This window comes from Camponotus floridanus, unplaced genomic scaffold, assembly GCF_003227725.1.
Source record: "Camponotus floridanus strain SB8 unplaced genomic scaffold, Cflo_v7.5 scaffold10, whole genome shotgun sequence".
NCBI classification, from domain to species: Eukaryota; Metazoa; Arthropoda; class Insecta; order Hymenoptera; family Formicidae; genus Camponotus; species Camponotus floridanus.
The window spans coordinates 1,678,835-1,692,407 of record NW_020229215.1 but is presented as its reverse complement, the minus strand read 5'-3'; the positions used below and the strand labels follow the sequence as shown (position 1 = coordinate 1,692,407).

The 13,573-nt window shown below is 31.3% G+C and overlaps 1 protein-coding gene across 7 annotated transcripts in view; it reads left to right on the top strand.

The window, feature by feature from the left end:
* The window catches only part of LOC105249471 (potassium voltage-gated channel protein Shal), a 94,461-nt gene that overhangs the window by 63,638 nt on the left and 17,250 nt on the right, over positions 1 to 13,573 (top strand). For 4 of the 7 annotated variants that reach the window (XR_889049.3, XR_889050.2, XR_889047.3 and 1 more), the window contains exons 4-5: positions 1,512 to 1,664; positions 13,339 to 13,389. Coding sequence is in view for 3 of the 7 variants with exons in the window: in XM_011254979.2 (XP_011253281.1) it covers positions 1,512 to 1,664; positions 13,339 to 13,389 (204 nt within the window). In the remaining 4 variants the exon portion in view is untranslated. The remainder of the gene's footprint in view (positions 1 to 1,511; positions 1,665 to 13,338; positions 13,390 to 13,573) is intronic. The other 3 variants (XR_003122870.1, XM_011254980.2, XM_025408975.1) reach the window with 1 other exon arrangement.

Sequence of the window (13,573 nt, the reverse complement as noted above, 5' to 3'; positions counted from 1 at the left end):
ATTTTCTCTCGGAACACGATTTATTTTTTCAGCTGGCGTTTTTTAGCTATTTAATAAGTAACATATAAAAAATCATAAATAGATAATATAAAAAATACTATTGTATTAAAAATACCATTAAATTAAAAATAATCTTGATTTTGTTTAAAATTAAATTTTTCTGGAATAAATAAATAGACAAATATTGCTGATTATTATATTTCATCAGCATTTGTTCTATTGCAGTTTATTTACATGGTAATATACATGCAGGTGTAATAATATTAATAATCGTTTTCAAATTAGTGCGAGGTATGACGCATTTCAAGCGGAAATTCGTAGATGAAACATGAACATGAAACAGTGCAACGAGGAACAACTGAAAGGCTTCACTGTTTGCTTTCTCGTCTCATTGTAATTCGGGTTAACCAACAACTTTGTATATAAATTAAACAATACGTGGCAGCCGAACTTAGGTCGGTAACATGTGGAGAAATACAGCTTTGCTTGTTTTGCTAGGAAAATCACAGTGTACGCAAAGTAGATTAATTAATTATTGAGCTGTAGCGAGTATTATATTTATTTTCCGCTAGAAATTAATATTTAATGAAGAAGAAATGCATTGAGAAAGTTTTATATTTTAGATAAAATATATTATACATGATCAAAAAAAGTGTAAAAAATATGATTATGTTGAAAACGCTAATATGCTAATATTTTTCTGCCACATTTTATACGCGATTAATTATTTTAATATTAATATAAGATAGATAAGGAAGAGAAAATAATTAGATAATAATTCCATCATGCCTGGTTAAATCCATGATGATGGATTTATAGACATACTCTAGCTGTAGTTAATGTAGATAAATGTACAGTAAATGAAATAGCAATGTTTTTTAGTCATTTCTTCGGCAATATTACATGGAGTTACTTAGATAATAATTCCAACAACATCACATTTATCCACGTTCTACCTCGCACAGCTTAAAGCAAGCTCTCCAGTAATGCGACTCGTTCTAATTAATGTGTCCCACTTGAGAATCGGTGCCATTTTCAGCTTCACAACTCCTTGCTCTTTTTCATAAGATGAATGGAAAGATGGAGGATTCTGTACGTTGCAGTTTTTCTTATTTCATTCTTCTTATCCAATGACTTATTTCCGTCTTTTTAGTTACGTTGCGCTATTCATTGTCAATTCTTCTTTTCAACATTTGCATTTCACTAAACTCTTTATTCTTTTTTTTAACCCCTATAATTCTTCATCTTTTTTCTACCCTTTTCATCTCGAGTTCTTCGATAGTTTATCGGATATCCGTCGTGTGTCCTTTAACTTTTTTTTCTATTTTCGTTTCCTTTATTTTATATATCTCGCTTGTTTTCTTATTTGTTATCCGTGTTTTTCACAGCTCGACGAATATTTTCATCAACATCATTGCGCATGAATGAATATTTACGCCCTGCAGCACAGCTCTTCTCTTCAACGTACAAGTTTCTCACTCAATAGCCCCGTCTGTTATTGTTTTTTCCAGGACCGTGAATTCGTGGAGATGGAGGTGCCGTACAACGGTGCCCCGAAGAGGCCAGGCTCGCCGTCGCCCCTGACCTCCCCCGCGCACAGCACTGCCTCCAGGGGCGGCCTGCTGCAGTCCTGCTGCGGGCGCTGCTACCCCCAACGTTACCAGGTACGCGGTCGACGTATACTCGCCTCGATTACCTCCATAAGCGAGACCGCGCCCTCGTCCTCCTCCCATTCTCATCAATCGCAACCCGGCCGGTCGCATTATCAACAGGCCCCGGTCGATCCGACGACCGTGCCGAATGTCGTGTTCAACGTGCCGGGCGACGCTGACCGGCAGCGTCGTCAGGGTGCGAGCTCGTCCAGTCCGTACAACGAGACCAGGGTGTGAGCCAGGGGTAAGGACTATCGGCGCAATTATCCTAGCCACCCGGCGGCAAAATCGATCGCCGGAAATCGATCGCCGGATGCGAAACGCATCGCACAGCGAGACTCGGTTGCCTCTATCGAATCCAATTGTAGACTGTCTTCGAGGACGTTGATAGTTTTCTGTCGAGTTTTCAGGTGCCGATAAATGATCCGGCGGTCTTCTGCGGATGTTTCGCGGATTTACGGGGTGAGACGTTGTAGTAATATATTCTGAGTTTCGAGTTGTTGCAACTAATGGCTCCAAGCGCGACGAAAGTATTATTTATAAGCTCTCTTCGGCTCGCGGGTCGAAACAAATCGACATTTCGCGCGTGAAAAAAGTAAATCGAGACGAGAACGCAGCTCGTAGAAGACTGCAATTGCGACCAGATTGCGGAATCTTAATTAAACTAGCGTCTTCGAGGAGCGTTTAAGATTGGATGGAGCGCTTTTAATCACCGCTGCTAATGGAAATCAGCTGTTCCTAGCTCAATGAACGACTTTACGGTCGCAGCTCAGCTAATTCTTGATCCTCCAGGGTTGCCCTAGTCGCTCTCAACCAAAATTTACAATTAACTAGGGCTTCTGACAAAGACTAACTGTATTGCGAATAAAAAAGAAAATAGATCGCTGCACATATTCTGCTTCATTTTATAGAGCACTGCAGGTATTCTATCATTAGTTTCTTCTATCATTGATATCTTGTGCGAATTTTCTTCTAGCTAAAATATTAATTATTATCACTGCGCCATTTTTCCTTCGGCGCGATTAAATTTTCTGAAGAATAAATCATGAAATTCATGAGATTAGTGATGAAGATAATTTTATTCATTCAGATCGAATCTTTCGATTCTCAAGATAATTTCGCGAAGATTTAAGAACGATTGATAATGCGGATTGAATTAAATTTGTAGATTTAATATGTTCCTAGTTCACGAGCTAGCGATGCTAAATAATGAGATTATAATCTGTGTTTCCATTCAGAGATTCATCGAATTATGCCTTTTGTCGAATTTATTATTTTGTAAAGTTGGACTCTTTTATATTCGTCAATATATTAACGCAGTATTTTATGTTTAATTAGAGATTCGAAAGTTTTATCTTCAGAACTCTAATGTTATCTCTGAACAGTATTAAATTTAATAAATAAAAATATCTTGACAATAAAATATTTTTATTCTCTTTTTAAATATATAAGTTGCGATAAGATTAAGAAAAAAAACTTTTATTTTTCTCTTTGAAAGAGAAGAAAATCAAAGTTCAAAGAATATAGGAATATCATTTATAATGGAAACAGTTGAGTGCTAGATTGAAAATCACAAAGAGGAAATTTAATATGTAATCGATCTTTTATTTACTCTTAATAGTTTATCACGGATTAAAGTGGGAAATGAATCTTATAATTAGCAATTATATTCCAACTGTCGGAAAGGATCTAAAGTTTCGATCTGTGTTATCTATCTTTCTCCATCCATCGAGGTTTCAAATTCTGAATTGGTACTCTCAGGAATCAGGCGATAATCTCGATTCTAATCTCTATAAGGGCGCAGCGATTAATCGGATCGCCGACGTTTCGCTCGCTTGGTTTCCAGAGATTTATAGTTGAAAATGTCCAGATTGGCAGACCAAATGTCCAGTATGCGTTCCGATCCGTTACACCCGCTTACTGTTGATTAATCTCTAAGATTACTCAGGTACGCATTGGCCGAAAAATCTTCTCGCACGTTAAATGTGGCGAGTTAGAATTTTCCTGTAGGTAACTCATAGCAAAGGTCTAAAAACGTTATCTTATATAGTCTATTACTATTACCTCCTTGCCAAATTCTAAATCGGTGTCGTAGTTATCAAGATAGAGTAATGATAAACGCACTGAGAATTCTCTATTGTCTCTTCGTAATTATACCTTGCTATTTTTTTTATATTATTTACATTGATCAAATTCATTGTAAAAAATATTTATACAAAGAAAAACGAGATAAATTATATTAAAGTAAATAATATATAGTAATTTTATACTGATTATTCTTTCTCGATAATATTTAACTTGAGTGTTTTATATTTTTCTTCGTTATTGTTTTATTATTCTTCTTTCTATATAATCTTGAAGCTTCTAATTTATTTAATTCAAATTTCTAGGAAATATCTATCTCTTATTTCTCTGAATACGAGTTATTCATTTAGCCAAGAAAATTACCACGGTCAAGTTTCATAGTGTCTATTACATTGAAATTTGTATTTATGTCTTCCTGCTGCGCAACTCTTAATTTTCTCAAGTATATTTTCATTTCCAATTGGTGTATGTGTGTGTATGTGTACTCAAGTTTTGATCGTCTTGAGTATCTCGCAAGATGAATAAAATTATCGCTCGTACATCCGCGGATGTGTGTCCATCTTTCTTCGTTCTTTTCTTGTCTCTTTTTAACGTATCATCATCTGTTTTTGTTTCATCATTCTAAACGAAAGTTTCAAATGCCGCATAAAATAAATAAAGTTGTCTCTCTGAATTGCTTTTAATTTGAAAAAAATTTTAAAGAATTTTTTTTAAATATTTTTTTTAAATATTTCTTTCGCGCGATTTTTTTTTAATATTTCTTTCATGATTGCGAGGAATTTTAATAGTTTCCAGATTTGTCAGTTTGTTGTACATTCATCATTTTAATTGTAGCACATTAGTCATGACTTTTTATTACGATGAAATTTACGGATATACAGATGTAAAGTTAGATAATTATGTTTTTTAATAATTGATAAAACATTTATGAGATTAAATTATATTTCTGGATATATAATCATATCTTACATCATTAAATTGTAGAATAATATGACATTGAGTATTTTATTTAAGCTTTGATATCTTGAGATGATATAAATAGTTTCAAGGGATTACTTTTTTAATTTTTTTTTTTGAGGAATTGATTTATAAAATACTTTTATATCTTTTTTTTATCAAACAGCGAAATTGGGACAAATTTGAGAAAGAAAATGCATTATTCGACCATATCTATAGTCGACAGCTCGACATGAATCTACACGCAAATCGACCTTCGTGCTACCGAGGACAATATTAACGAGGGAAAATGAGAAGTGATGAACGGCTCGACTGACCGACAGATCGAGGACGAAATCTCATCGAAACTCCATTAACAAATATTGCTTCTGTCTCGGTTTTTATGACTACCATTTTTCAATTGTCCCACAATAATGCTTCAAGCTGTTTGGTGTTTTTTAGTTTTTTCCTCCGATTCTAATACATTTTATCCTCGTTTAATCAAATTTGTGAGTGTGGATCTCAAATTCTCATTATACTCGTAAAATATTTGCAAGTGGTAATTCTGGATAAGAATATATATTTTGCAAGTTTTAATTCTAATGTAATATATAATCTTTTAAGGATCATTCTATTTAATTGTATTACTCTAATTTTTTTGAAAATTTTATTTACGCTTTCCAAAAAACGCTGTTTTTTCTAACATTTGAAAAATTGCGTCGTTGCTAGAAATATTATAGACAATGAAATATCACTTATTTAATAATTCAATAATATTATTGGAAATTCTTTTGTACTTTATGCTACATTTTTTTCTGAAATTCTTATTATTTATTTTTATATTGATCATATCATATATAAGAGAGAAAATATTATTCTTGATCTGAAACTTTGTCTTCCGTTGAAAGAAATATCATCTGAATTTCAAAGAAGTTTAGTAGAACAAGTCTATCTCCTTCTCTTGCCATATCATAGAATCACGAAGGATCCCAAATTCAATAAGATATCTTCGCCTTTCACTGATCTAAGATTTAGGAACAAATTGCTCTCTATCATATCTCAGATTGCGATACGCAACCTTTCCTTTGCCATCTAAATAGAAGAATTCGAATATTTATGATTTATATTTAATATTTTTGCTTTTTTGTTTTTATGTTTTTTAAGAATTCATGTCACTAATTTGTAATTATAATAATAATTGTAACAATTACACAATTATAGTTATGTAATAATTATATTTAATTATAATTAATAATAACTAATTATATTTAATAATTAATTATATTGAATTAATAATTATATTTTATTGATATAATATAATTATATTTAACTTGTCTCGTTAAATTTTAAAATAGTATTTGATTTATATAATTATTAATCGGATTTATATAATTTTAAATTTTGCAAATGTAGCGAAAAATGAGAAAAAAATGTGCAAGGGTTGCGCATCGTTATATTTAGATCCATAGAGGATCCAGATCCGGTAGGATCGATCCGTCTTCCAGAAGAAATTACCGACCTCATCTCTTGCGGAGCGAGTTTCTTCGCAGCCCCGTGTGTCCCATGTCTTCCATTTTTAGATTAACTCGACATATATATCGCCGCATCGAGTCCTGCCCCGAGCTCGCGACCACCCCGCTCTCGTCTAATATAATCGCTCATATTAATAACCCGTAACTCGATCTATATAACCCCCGTTTCATTACAATCTACCGAATCCGCCTAACGCGAGCCATATCGCGCCAAAAGTTCAACCGCAAACTCGATCCGATGTGGCCGATTCACGAACGAACAGATAATCGATACGTTGAGATAAAAATCCAGCTCGTGTTTTATTATTCATGGAAATTATAGCTGCTATTTTTGCGAACATGCTGGCGTAACGTATTTTGATCGAAACGCGATGATGCAAAACCGCTGTACTTTTAATCTCGACTTGTTTTAATTATTTGTAACTAAAAACGTAAAAAAGAGAATTGCGCACAAAATAATCTTGAAATTTTCAGTTTTATAATTGAATCGAGATTTATTGAAATTTCGATATTTTTTTAAAAAGATTTGCATATCTATATGTATTATATATATGTACATATTAATTTAATTTAAATAATTAATTTAATTAATGTTAGGAATATATATTCTCATATTTGTATGAAATTAAATCATGTAATGACAAGTTTATACACGATCGTTGAAATTGAAATTAATATCAAGATTGTTGTATTTTATTATTAACTTTTTCATTAATGTGTTATATTTAAATCTTAAAATGTTTTTCACAAAACAGTGTCGCATTTCTATCTAAAATCTACGTGACGCTAGTAATCGCGGTTAGGGCTGGAAATCATGAAAGATATCAACAATGATTATCTATAATTAATCTTTGAAAGTGGCGGAAAATTGCGCGAGGATTTTGAGACTTTTTCTCATAAAAATGGCGACATTCGTCACAAAGAAAACCACAAAGAGATCTCGAAATTAAGTCCCCTAGAAGTGACGAAAAATTGATTAATAGAGGCAAGATTCTTTCTGCTCTGAACTAGTTTTAAGATGAATGAATCTTTCCCTGTAGGTAGGTTATTCGATGATAACGATGAAGCATTCGAATTATTACATTAATTATCGATCGATAGCGATAATGCAACCGGTAACAATGTAGGAACTCGCATGATGCGAGATGTGTACATAATATTCATCAATGTACAAATCGTTTTATTGGATTGTCGAAGATTGGTTTGCATTGAAGATGAAACAGAAAAAGTTTTGATTTCAATACTTTCTTTCTATGGGGTTTTAATTTCGCTCACAATTTAAAATCTTTCTTTACAGCAAGGAAATGATAACTTGCAAATTTGCAGTTGTAATGTCATCATAAATAACTTAATAAAGAAATCACCAATGGATTGTGGAGGATGTATGCAATTTGTTAATTGTTAATTGTTTGATTTTGATAATCTCTGATATTCAATATAGCATTCTTAATAGCTTTTTGTTGAATAAAAATCATTATAAAACAAAAAGAGAAAGATAGTTACAAGAGATTAAAGCCTTAGATATTTTTAATTTTATTATATTTTTAATTCTACCGAGATTATCATTGCCTTGTTGTAAGGAATCAATTGTAATATTGTTGATTGATAGGGGATATCACATAGGCATTTTTCGATTTCGAGCAAAGCTCGTTTCACGAAAGGGGTAAAGAAACGTGTATACCAGTTTGATACAAATAGTTTTCCCATCGTGATCGATTCACGTGAAAATACGACGTGTTTTTTATTTATTTTTTTTACTCTCGCGGAGATTCGTGTCGACGTCATTCATTCGTCATGGAATCAATTCTATGAAATGATTAACGGTTGATCGCAAACCAACATGCAATTTTCAGGAAAAATGATGTTGTGACATATCATGAGATATATTTTTTCCTGAAGAATATATAAATTTTTAATTTAGTTTATCTAAATTGAAAAAGTTATTACCTTATGCTTTAAATCAGTAATTATATCATTTTTAAGATGCTTTTATTTTTTAAATTTTATTTTAATATTTTATTTTAAAATTTTTTATTATTTAATAAGAATTTTATATCTCGATATTAATGCTGTTTTATCGATTATTATATCGATATTTATGTGCTACCAAAGTTTGCGATCAGCCCTTATATTTTAGCTACGAAATACTTGCCACATTCCAGAGCGATCTGTTATTCTCGATAATGCGATTATTTTTCCCACATATCGCGGCCTAAGCGCGACATGATGAAATCAAATCAACAAAATCAAGGAAATAAAGAAATTAAGATTTTTTTTAAAAAGCTCCTTTATTCCTCACACAACTTTTTTTAGTACAAATATAAATATCATATTCTTTATTTAATTAGTGATAAACGCATATAAATAAAAGTGTTTAAAATAAAATGTAATCATTTATAAGGATTTTTATACAATAAAATCTCTCTCTCGTCACACAAATGCGATAAAGTGATTTTGTTTTATGCATTTTTGTAACAACATTTATAATATTTTAACGGATTATACCAGAAACAAATTATCGGATGTGATATTTATATTTGTGTGTAATATAAAAACTTTTTTATGAAATATATAAAAATTACAGGATCTACTGAAAAAAGATCTTGCAATTTATAATAGATACAATTAATTAGAAAGAGAGTGCTATTTAAACATCATGAAGAAACATCAAAATATTTGTAACAGATGACAGATTATTTACTTGTTTTTATAAAATTTTTAAACACATGGTGGATGCAAACAGTTGTTAATCTAGATAGTCAAGTTCGTATTGTACGTGCGAAAGAGAAATAATTTATTTACGTTATTTACTAGGAGGAAAAGAGATGGGAATCGATAATGCTAATTACGGCGGACAATTAAAAGTGTGAAAAAAATGGCGGAAAATGTTAGTCGGGCGAACCAAAAATAAACGTTTGACGAGAAAATCGCTGTCTCTGCACATAAGTTTTTACAAGTCGCTGTACATAACCGCGTGTGGTCATCCTTGCACAATTATCGACTTCAAGTTGATACAACAACCCTGACCTTAGGGCTGCGCCACGTGATGTATAACACCTTATAAAGCGCGAATAAAGAAAGTAGGTTCGATCGTTTCTCTATACACTGTCGTAAAACGACACTTACATATTGCAACTTATCGTTATCTTGTTCGAGATATTTTATGGGAACCAAGCTATTATAAATACATACTTCGAAAATTTTTGATCAAAAATTTATATTTTATATTTATATAAATGAATATTAAATATATATATTATTTAATTTAACAGTTCTTGGATATTGAAAATTCGTGTGTTAAAAATTAAAAATTCCTCGTTTAACATATATTATAAAAATTGAAATTTTATGGATAATTAGCTGTTGTTAATTGCGCTTTTTGAAACTCACACTCTTTTTGTTATAGATCAAATAATTCAATTAACATAGTAATAATAATTTTTTGCGAAAATTAAAGAAAAAAGGAGAAGTTATCAGCCAGAATAGAAGATATTAATATTGACGTAGGAAATGAGAGACACTCTAATACATATTTTACACAAAGGCATTGTATTCTCTCTCCTGTGGTCTTTATTATAAATATATTATATAATAATTAAAAACTCTGGATTGATATACAAAAATAATTAAGTATGCTAAGAAATAAAATTTGGCGAAATAAAATTTACGATAATTAAAAATAAAAAAAATAAACATCTTATATACGATATATTTTTATTTAATTTTCTTTCATTTTTTTTTTTTTTATTGTTATATTTTCATATTTATTATTAATTAATGAATAGATATAAAAAATCGAGAAATTCAATCATTGACAAGCATTTTGAACGAATTAATTTGCTCCCGGATACTTTGGCTGGATTAATACGATCGCGATTATTTATACAATCCGCAATCACGCAACTGCATATAGATTGCGTGTGGCTTGCACAGGTCTGTACGCGGCATATAGTTTGTATACGTTGAATGGTAAGTGGCATACCCACGTTGCAAAACGATGATCGATCGGTTGGTACAATTCGCACGTGACCTCCTATGTAATGAACGATACAGACATTACGAATGCACGTCGTGCGAGAAACGTTCGCATACACAAATCTATTCGCGTATACATTGATCGACAAATTAATTTTAATCGTGGCAATATCAATAACAATGCAGTATCACGACTATCGATTTCGACGTTGAAGAAGTTGCTCTGTGAGTTATGCATAAATACATATTTATACGTGCACAAACGGTATATTATTCTTTCTATTTATTTCTGTTAAATTTTCAATAAGAAATTTTTTACGTAACATAATATGGAACATGTAGGAGATTTAGTTCTTTAAATTTTTATACGTATGATATTTTATCCAATATATATGTATATATCATACATTTGATATCTTAATTCAATTTGTAAAGTAAAAAGACTCTTATGAAATATATATTTATAATGCTGAAAGATTTTTATATAAATATTACAGCATATTAATAAATCATAAAGTAACCGTAGAGTTGAGTAAATGAGTAGAAAAAGTCGAAGTTAAATTCAATGATCGAAGATTGTTATTAATAGATTAAAGTTCGATATTAATTAAATAACAGGATAGTTGCTGAGCATCGTCAATTTAATCGTTCGCGAAAAATTCGAAAAGAGATATTCTGAAGGTAGTTTCCGGTCATGCAAGCATGTCATGTGAATAATTCATTCCTTAGAATCCGGCCGAATAAGATCCGTTTTCTTTCATCTGAGCCCGCGTTCCAATTAAGGCGAATTGCTTCGATCGACCGTCCTGTGCTCGTTACGAAAACTCTTGTTGATCTTCTATGTAGACATGAGGAAAGGGCAAGATGAAAGGAATAGCAATATGAAAAATACACAGGAAGAGAACGACAGACGGCCTCAGAAATTCGCGGACTCATTAAGCTTCGTTTTACTTGAGCTTTTCTTTAATATCTATCGCTTTATCTTCATGCTTTTTATTTCTATCAACGTCGATTTGCTCGAGAAGAAGATCCTATTGCATAAAATCCATTGAAATCGACACTTGTCATCCTCGCGTTTGCATCGTTTTGAATTTTTGAAATATAACATTATTTTTATTTTTGTTGATGCTCTCTGGTGATATTAAATAATTCTACTAATATTTATACGCGATATAATATTTAATGACATATTTATTTAAGAAAAATCTTTAAAAATACTATTTAACAAATTTAGAAAAGTCGGATTTTTAGAAAAATATTTTAATTTTTGTGACACAGTAATGTTTAAAATATTTGTACGCAAGTATGTTTCAGGACATAAATTCTATAATTTTCATATATTTGGAAACTATTGATTAATCAATACGCAGACAATCAGAATAATAATTAACTACAATCTAGTCTATTAATAGTAACAATAAGCGACAGTATTATATCTTCATTGTTCGCTTCAAATAATCCTGTATTACGCGATGTAAAATATCGATTCCGGTAAATTGCAATTCCGTAATTCCGATCTATACGATTATATTGTGCTTTATGCGATTACGAATAATAACAGATGATTTACAAGAAAATACATTTGAAACTATATCAATCTATGTGAATCTTTAGTTTTTCTAAAATTATACATAAATCGGTAATTTTATGAATAAGGTATAGTGCATAGGTTAAGTAATTATTATATATTTGCAAACGATAATTTATTTTAACAGAATTTTCAATTGAAATTTAATTGACAAAGCAATTATGTCACATATTGAAAATTAGAAGGAATTTTTACGAATTCATTCCGATCATTTTGAGACATTTTTATACGAAGCAGTTTAACACAATATGTGCTAGATTGAAATACACGTCAGCCGTAAGACATAATATATGTCTTTTAGTTTTAAATAGAATCGTTTCATCATGTAGTTAATATTTATAAAGAAATAGGTTTTAATATAAAAAGTTTTAGTTACACGTATTTTACATTTTTTATGAATATTTCTTTTTAAACTACTCGAGAATCTGTGACGAATTAAAACTCGATATCATTCAATATATGAATATACATAACAAAAGAGTGTGAGATCCGAAAGACGCTGCTTTGTGTCTTTACACAGGTATGACGCAAATTGATTTGCACGTGCAACATAAAGCGCTATATATAAGTATGAATGTAGATAGCTGTATGTCCAAGTCTATAATCATTAAGTCCATATAAAATATTGATATGCCATTACAATCTTCGAAAGAGACATATTGTTGATACAGCTAATAATCCATGATATTTTCAGATTAACTTTGACAATTTTACGCGACAGAAAACTTGAGAAAATAACAAGTTTTTAGTAGTTTATCATTCTTTCTTAAAGCAATATTAATATTAGAACACGATAAAATTTTTATTAGAAGATTTTTTTTATTATTCGTTAAATGTTATAAAAATACGCATATATAAACTTGTAATTGTTCCATTTTATGCTTATTTATATAAGCAATGCAAAGAATTTGAAATTATTTAAATTATTATCTACAGTTTGTCTTTCGATATTTGTTCAGTTTATTAAAATTTTTGAGATAATATAGAAGTAAATTTGGAAAGCATCAATAAAATTCAGAAAATATGTGCAAATGACAGGCTGTCATGTTTAAGAAAAGCTTTTGAAGATTCGAGTGCAAAACTTTTATATTGGGGGATCTTCGGATTCGTCTAAAGCGAATTCGAGTCTTCATCGGAATTTCTTTCGCAGACACGGGAATTCAATTAAGCTTGACGCGCAAAAGTTTATCGTATATATATATATATATATGTTGTCAAATCTTTTGGATTGTGGAAAAGTGGAATTCCGAGAGATATAAAAAATTCGAGGTGGGGCAGATTTAACGTCAATTTTATTGTAATAGCTTTAACGTAATATTATCAAATTGTAATCAGTTTTCGGCTCTTTAATCAACATAATTAATCATGATCACCATAAACTGCTCACTTTTCATGAAGACGCTCAGAAATTAATAGATCCGCACACGCGTTAATATTTATAATTTCCTACTTTTCCGTTCAAAAAGTCATCAAAGCTCGCGCCAACGTTGGCGATGACGTCGCGTCGGATTAACCGGCGCATTATGCACGCTATAATGTAACACGAGTTGCTTTTATGAATAATGCATAGCCGAAGGAACAGCGGGAGCCTGTAGTGGAGCACCCACTTCAGATCAGCCAGGCAAGACAAAATTGAATCTTAAGTGTACGTTCTAAAAAGCTCCGTCGATCCACTACTCATCGTCGACCCAGTAACGAGCACCGCCTTTTTGATCTCCGTCCCCGACTCTATTACTGTTAATTGTTAACCATGCGACAAAAAAGGGTCTAGCATGCTCGAGCGCGTAATTTTAACTCGCGCACTT